This window comes from Benincasa hispida, chromosome 10 (genome assembly GCF_009727055.1).
Source record: "Benincasa hispida cultivar B227 chromosome 10, ASM972705v1, whole genome shotgun sequence".
Lineage (NCBI taxonomy): Eukaryota > Viridiplantae > Streptophyta > Magnoliopsida > Cucurbitales > Cucurbitaceae > Benincasa > Benincasa hispida.
Genome location: NC_052358.1, coordinates 38,522,781 through 38,530,675, shown reverse-complemented (window position 1 = coordinate 38,530,675; position 7,895 = coordinate 38,522,781). Strand labels below are relative to the sequence as shown.

The 7,895-nt window shown below is 35.6% G+C and overlaps 1 protein-coding gene across 2 annotated transcripts; it reads left to right on the top strand.

The window, feature by feature from the left end:
* The first annotated feature begins 280 nt into the window (after positions 1 to 280).
* On the top strand, positions 281 to 7,514 carry LOC120088786 (ATPase family AAA domain-containing protein 3). 2 transcript variants are annotated; one of them, XM_039046224.1, is made up of 9 exons: positions 281 to 735; positions 1,351 to 1,446; positions 2,006 to 2,116; positions 2,213 to 2,522; positions 3,711 to 3,801; positions 4,929 to 5,259; positions 5,951 to 6,099; positions 6,388 to 6,906; positions 7,186 to 7,514. In XM_039046224.1, exons 1-8 carry the CDS (start codon positions 409 to 411, stop codon positions 6,902 to 6,904), a joined length of 1,932 nt encoding a protein of 643 aa, XP_038902152.1. In that variant the 5' UTR covers positions 281 to 408; the 3' UTR covers positions 6,905 to 6,906; positions 7,186 to 7,514. The 2 variants fall into 2 exon arrangements, with proteins under 2 accessions (XP_038902152.1, XP_038902151.1); XM_039046223.1 differs by lacking the exon at positions 7,186 to 7,514 and having other exon boundaries at positions 282 to 735; positions 6,388 to 7,120.
* The last annotated feature ends 381 nt before the right edge of the window (positions 7,515 to 7,895 follow it).

Sequence of the window (7,895 nt, the reverse complement as noted above, 5' to 3'; positions counted from 1 at the left end):
TGACAAATTATCAATTTAAAACGACGATCAATTAATTATAGTCCCATTAATAGGCAGCAAAGCGAAATAAAAAAGGGACCTGAGAGCATTTTAGAATTTCAAAAAATTGAACTCGTGTTACATTTATCTATTTTGTTATAATTCAAAAGGAATGATAGTACAGTACTCCTATATACCTCATACAGCTAATTATTCCGAGTTTTCCCTTCTCCTTAGAATCCATGTCCCAATACTTGGGCCCAAAGTCTTCCAAAGTTCCTACTAGATCTGTCTTAAACCCTTGGAAAGCCTTTTCCGTAAAACCTCTTTAAAACCCTATCATTTCTAAGTCCTCACTAGCACGAAACCTCGAGCCGAGCTCTAGGTTTCAGCTTGGGGGTCCGATTTTCCCAAGGATTTTGCAGCAAAATGGCGAAGACGACGTATGCCATGGGTTTAATTTCCGCCATTGCAGCCTCTGCGTCTTTATCTCAAAATCACTCTGCCTATGCCGATGGCCCCTTCAACTTCCCTCCCTTTTCCTCTTCTCCTGCCGCCAATGTTCCTCACCCTTCTCCTGCTCCACAATCTTCATCACCTGGTTCTTCGATTGCTGCTAGTGCTAATTCTGAGCCGTCTGCGCCAAAGCCTCGTAATGATAATCCGAGGACGTCGTCATCTGGGTTTGATCCGGAAGCGCTCGAGCGTGGTGCCAAAGCTCTCAGAGAGATTACTAGCTCTTCGCATGCCAAGAAGGTTTCAATTTTTTAAGCTTTAAAACTTTTTTTTTTTGTTTTTCTTGGCCTTTAATGGGTTTTTTTTTTTTGGGTAGGAGTTTGTTGCTCTCTTCTCTGGAAGGTTAGGGTTGTTGGTGTATGTTTTGTGTTTTTAATTGCTTCTAAGAACTTTTAGTTGCTGATTTTTTATATTTGGCTTCCGCTGGTACAATAGAGCTGAAACAAGAACGGTTTAGAAAGGGGAAAGCTGCAAAGATAGATATTCCGAACTAGGAAATCCTATAAGATACTAATACTGAAAAAAATATGAAAAAAATATGTTCAACTGATTGTTGTTTTTCTTCGTCAGGTAATGGCTTTAAGTAAGGCTTTAAGTTAGTATTTGGTACTACTTTTACAAAAATGGTTATATTGTTTAAATTTTTTGTTCTTTAGTTTCCCTAGTTAATTAATTCTTTTTCCAATTTTAATATCATTTTGTTGCTTGTATAATTTGAAGCCTTTTTTCTTTTTTTTGGGTGTTTCTAAGTGTAGTTCAATTGTAATATGAAGAGATCGTTATGGAAATACTGTTATGTTTCGTTAACTTTTAAAATCTTATATTATGCCCTTTGCTGACCTGTTATGGGGGTAGGCTTTTGAAGTCATGAAGAAGCAAGAAGAGACAAGACAAGTAGAGTTGCAGGCAAAGGTTGCTGAGTTTAAAGCAATGCAAGCACAAGCTGAAACAGTATGTTCTGCAAGTCCTTACAATTGACTACTCTTATAATACCAATACCCTCTCTGTGTCCTTTGAACAATGTTGAGTTTACTTTCTATTCTTCTTTGTTGGATATTTTTCTGAAGGTCTGAATCCAGTGTTGGACCAATTCTTTAAAATGCTAAAGATGAATGAAGATTATTTTTACAAGAGGAGAAAAAACTTTATATTTATTAAAAATTTAACTTCACCATATTCAATACTAAAATTTTACATATTTAAAGTGTCATGAATCTTGAAATAGGTTCTCAGTTATATATACGTTAATTTCTAGGCTTGTATCAGGATAAAAATAGAACTTTTTTTCTTTTTTAGATGAGTAGGTTTAATTATTGGTCGGACATTATTGAAAATAAAAGCAGTTTTCATGGGTGCCTTGAGTTCCTTCTTTGTTTGTGACAGAAAATGTGTTTATTCCTGTCAAATATTTATTCATTTGTACAAAGAAAAAAGAAAAAAAGAAATGTGTTACATCAAATAATTATGTTTTCAACATACGATATATTTGTTTTTCTTGTTTGCATTGTAGGAAAGACAAAGGGTTATATACGATGAGCAGAAGAAGTTGGCTCAGCATCAAGCACAGACTAAATCCCAAATGGCACGGTACGAGGATGAGTTGGCAAGGAAGAGGATGCAGGTAGGTGCTTGCTAACTTCCAAGTGTTGAGTAGTGTGTAAATTCGTTCAATATGCAGGCTTTTATTTCCTTCTTTTTTTGACGTATATGCTCCCAGGCAGAAAATGAGTATCAAAGAGCCAGGAATCAAGAGCTTGTAAAACTACAAGAAGAGTCATCAATTCGGCAAGAGCAAGCACGTCGAGCTACTGAAGAACAAATTCAAGCCCAAAGACGGCAAACAGAGAGGGAGAAGGCTGAGATAGAGCGTGAGACCATCAGAGTTAGGGCAATGGCAGAAGCAGAAGGAAGAGCCCATGAGGCAAAACTTGCTGAAGAGGTAAACAGGCGAATGCTAGTTGATCGTGCAAATGCAGAGAGAGAAAAATGGATTGCCGCAATTAATACTACTTTTGATCATATTGGAGGTATTAAATTAACTATATTAAGTTTAGATCAATGATATATGCATAAAGTATTTGATGAAACAACCTTTCCGATGATATTTCAGTTTAACCATTCTGTGACAAACATATGCTTTTTCCCCAAGAAACACGGATATGGATACAAGACAAAGATATGACATGGACACGGAACCACATATTTTTTTAAAAAAATCTAGGACATTGATATGGCAAGAACACATTTACTAAAACATAAATTAAAAAAAATGTATATGAGTTTAACTACAATAAGGAAATTTGAAGACAATAAAAGTATACATTAATATAAAAACTACTTAACGAATGTTCGATTCATGTCTAATAAAAGTTGGACCTACTCTGACTTTGTATAACTAGTATCTAACACATCTATACCGTTAACTAGTGTTTGATGTGTGTCGAGCACGAATAGGCTAGCCAAACTAAAGTGCCCGTGCTTCTAAGCTTTTTCCTTTTGTAAATAAATTGGAATCATGTATACCTTACTTTATATGTTCCTCCATCAATTTGTTACCTCTAAACCTCTCCCAGCCAATCCATTTCACATGTTTTGTTTGTGAAGTGAACCTTAAGTCATCAGTGCTCAATCTCAAACACACGCACAATAATGAGGCCATGTCAAAAACAATCAAATTTATTTACTAGGTGGCATCTTGAATAACCTGCCATAAGGTTAACAATTTACTCTCTTGGAGGACAAAGGTATGTTTTTTCTGTGCCCTAGCTTTTGATCTTTTCGGAGAGGAGCAGAGAGTTGATTATCTTTTTACATCATAAAGGGATGGCTGACCTTCATAACCAATTTAAGGCTCTTGAAATATGATTTAATAATTAATATTAAAAGAAATTTTCTTTACGATAACAGTTAACGTTTGCGTTAGTGTCTTGGGGCCTTTATGTTGGGGGCTGAGTTCTTTCATGGTTTTTTGTTTTATTTCAAATGCCAATGCACCACAGCCCATATAGAATAGGCTGGTGACTTTATAAAATTTTGTGTGAAAAATGGTTCCATATTAGCAAGTTGTAGCCAAGTAAGTTTCTATGTTCATGTATTTTTGCTCTTTTGTTTCATTGTATTTGGAGCATTAGCCTCTTTTCATTTCATCAATGAAAAGTTCTCATTCTCTTTTGTATTTGTATTTGCTCTGATTTTGATATTATTCACATTTGCAGGAGGTTTGAAGGCCATTTTGACTGATCAAAATAAATTGGTAGTTGCTGTTGGTGGAGTTACTGCATTAGCTGCAGGCATTTACACGACAAGGTATTTATCAAGTGCTAGAAGGTTTTTTGAGAATTTTTGTATTTGTATGAAAATATTCCCTTTATTGCCTGCATTTTGTGTTTTCAGCCATGTCAAATGTTTATTTGCCATTTTGAAATGAAAATTTTGAGACTGCAATTTATGTGTATTTAGATTTTGGATTTGAATTCATTCACAAGTAGCTAGTTAGGTTTTTTCCCCCAACCCCCAACACCCCCCCCTCTCTTTTTGGACGTTTACTTTGTTCTGTCCTAATAAGAGGGAAGGTTGTTTGACAGATCATATGTTTGCTACTTTTTGGGGCACCTACAGCAGAAAATTTTTGAGGATATGTTTTTGCTGATGAGGGAGGTGCGGAGTTGTTATATATTCATTATGATGCCTTGTTCTGTGCTACTACAGTCCAACTCTAGGGCCAGTTCGCTTTTGATTTTTGATAATAGGGGGATATTTGTAATGGGATTGCATTTTTTGGCCTTTATATAGCATTCTAGCCAGTCTTTAGGTTTTCTTGAGGTCCTCTGATTGCTTCCTGGTGCTTTGGAATCTCTTTTATTCTGTCAATTTATTCAATTACTATTTTGTTGCTCTTCAAGTTCATACAAAAGTGAACATAACATAAAATAAAATCAACAAGAAAATGAACTATATCTTTGCAGAAGATCAGAAGATGAGTGGATGGTTGTTGTCTTGGTAGTCATTTGTCACTAAACAACTTCATGGAATGTTTTGTGGAAGATGAGCTTTCTTTATTTTATCACTTTATGCTATTAGGAAGATTTGTTGTTTCAATTTCCATTTTGTGTCTTGTCTCTTGTTATTTTGTAATGTTTGAGGTTAGGAGACGGGTTTCACTATCAGGTATGCGAAGCAATTGTGTAAATACGTTTATTTCCTCGCTACATGACACTAGTGAGGCAGTCATCATGAACTGTATGCATTCTCGGCAGTTATTGTGAACTGATACTAAACCATAATTCTTCTTGTAGATCACTTTAATCTGGTTTGTCTATACCATTTGCAATGAATGGTCGTTTAAGTTTCATAAATTTTGTTGTACATATGTATCATCTTTTTCCCATGCCTGTTTTCTGACTGCAGAGTTTATGGATTTTCCTTTACCGCAGGGAAGGTGCGAAGGTGATTTGGAGCTATGTGGATAGAATATTAGGTCAGCCATCATTGATTAGAGAGTCCTCTCGAGGAAAGTACCCTTGGTCAGGGTTGCTCTCACGTATCAAGGGCACTGTATCACATTCAGATAAGATGTCTTCCTCTAAAAAGGGAAATGGGTTTGGAGATGTAATTTTACACCCTTCACTTCAGAAGCGGATAGAACATCTAGCAAATGCAACTGCAAATACAAAGTCTCATCAGGCTCCATTTCGGAATATGCTTTTCTATGGCCCCCCTGGAACAGGAAAGACAATGGCTGCTAGAGAGCTAGCTCAGAAATCTGTAAGAGTCTATATCTTCTCTAGCTAAATTGTTGAAGGCTTCGAAATAATAGATTCAACATCAATTGTTAATATATTTGATCATTATCACGAATGTTAATTCTGTTTGCTGGTGATAAATTTCACGATCGTAGTAATATATTGAAAGAATGTTCGGTTCTTAAAATTAGACCATCTTTTCGAAGGAAATTTTTTGTATTTTCATTCTTCCTAAGATTTAGGAACCCATTAATGTAGCTAGAGGAGCATCAACTATTCTGGATATAACAAGAATTCTTGGAATTTCTTGGGTTTTTTTTTTTTTTTTTTTTGGTCAATGCCCTCCTGACTGTTCAGCCTAAGTGGGTGGTGATTCTGGCTTGCTGCTGAGTTTTGTAGGCTATCCACTCCAAAATGAATTTTCTTTTGATTCAATTTATAATGTTGGGCAGAACACATCCTGTGAACTGGGCTACATGGCTTTTTTGGGAGTATATATTCAGATTTACATGTGCAGTTTCCTAGTTGTGGTTAAGCATTGAATTCTTGAATTTTTAACTGTTGTCGAACACTCGAACTACTGCTTGTACAATTGATGATTTTCTGGCTAGCACATATTCAGTGACCAGTTTTAGCCATGAATTTTTTGCTGATGTGGTGGGAGCTTTTTTCTTATTTACTGTGTAATAACGGACTTCTCTCTACTCTCATAGGGTCTGGATTATGCATTAATGACAGGAGGAGATGTTGCTCCTCTGGGATCACAAGCTGTTACTAAGATACACCAGTTATTTGATTGGGCTAAGAAATCGCGAAAGGGCTTACTGCTTTTCATTGATGAAGCAGATGCATTTTTATGCGAGTAAGTAAAACTTGCTTGGTACAAATAAATGTCATTTTTTTTCTTTTATTCAGTCTTTTTTGCTTTTTCTTCTCTCTAATCATGTATGTAATGATCTATCAACTATAGCACTTCATTCTTGGTCTATGAATATTGTTTCTCATTTTATAGAAACTTTCTATAATTCATTCATTTATTATAATCTCACAAAAATTAATACAATTGAAAATTTTCGTCCCTTTCCAAGCTTTCTAATTGATGTGATGATACTTGCAATCACTAATAGTTGAGTATTATCTCAATTTGTAGGCGAAACAAAACATACATGAGTGAAGCCCAAAGAAGTGCACTCAATGCTCTTCTTTTTCGCACTGGTGACCAGTCAAAGGATATTGTTCTTGCTCTTGCTACAAATCGCCCTGGTGATCTTGATTCAGCTGTTGGTGATCGTATTGATGAAGTCCTAGAATTCCCCTTGCCCAGGGAAGAGGAACGCTTCAAGCTCTTGAAGCTCTATCTAGAAAAGTATATAGCAAATGCTGGATTGAGGAAGTCTGGTTTGTTCCAAAACCTTTTTAAAGGACAACAAAAGAAGATCGAGATCAAAGGGTTGACTGATGATATTGTACGTGAAGCAGCTGCAAAAACTGAAGGATTTTCAGGGAGAGAAATAGCAAAGTTGATGGCAAGTGTACAAGCTGCTGTTTACGGTAGTGAGACGTGTGTTCTTGATCCGAGCCTATTTCGTGAGGTGGTAGATTATAAGGTTGCAGAACATCAACAGAGAAGGAAACTTGCTGCATCAGAAGGCAGTGTGCAAAATTGAAGGTATTTTATAATATGATATTATTATAGAGGCTAGTACTTTCAGATGGAGGAAAATTGACTTGTTTCTGTCTGGTAGTTTATTTTAGAGGCTGTCCATTCATTGAAGAGGGAAATTTTGTATCTCTGATGTGAATTTTCATTACATTTAAGTGGTATTTGTACCTACCACTTTGGTATTTAAAATGTCATTTGTTAATTGAAGTGTTAGAGGTCATATAGAAGATCCATAAGGTATTCTTACAAACTTCTAACAAGTTACATGAAATAATGAATGTGTAGGTGAAAAGATTTCAGCCCTTGAGATTGATCATCTCAATCGACCATTTTGTACAACATATACAAAGGATTGCAGTTTTTAAAGTGGGATAAGTAAATTTTGGAGTCATTGAACTATAAAATATTTGAATTCTTTTAAATTTCAAGAAGCAAGGTCCGAGAGGAAAATGCGAAAAAATTATTGAGCTTTTCATGGATTTATCAAAAGAGGGCAGATATGATATTTTACAAGTTCATCTTTGCAAAGATGAGATTGTAAAAATACAAAGGTTTCCAAATATGGATATAGAGATGAGATTTGTGAGAATGTTGCAATCGATGTCTAATTACGGCTAGATTACATATTTGTCATTTGTACTTAGTTTACGAACTTTAGATGGATTTTTGCACTTATGATTTATGCAATTAATATTGCGAACTTGATTAGTTAAAGTTTTGGAATCCTTTCACCCAATATTGATGTAATGTTGGCATGAGACTCATTTGAACCCAACCGTAGTTGAGATACTTCTCTAAGGGTGAAGCTTAGCTCTCATTTTTTTTGTGAAATCTCCATTTAGTTCTCTTCAGAGCCTCTGTTCTATGTAAAACTTTTATGGAAAGGAGTTAAGGTGGGTCGGAGCTTATACACTTGGTTAGTGGGAAATGGTGGGGAAGTGAATGAATCTAGGGAGACTTGAATCGGAAAATGTGACGGTCTGCAACAAATTTTT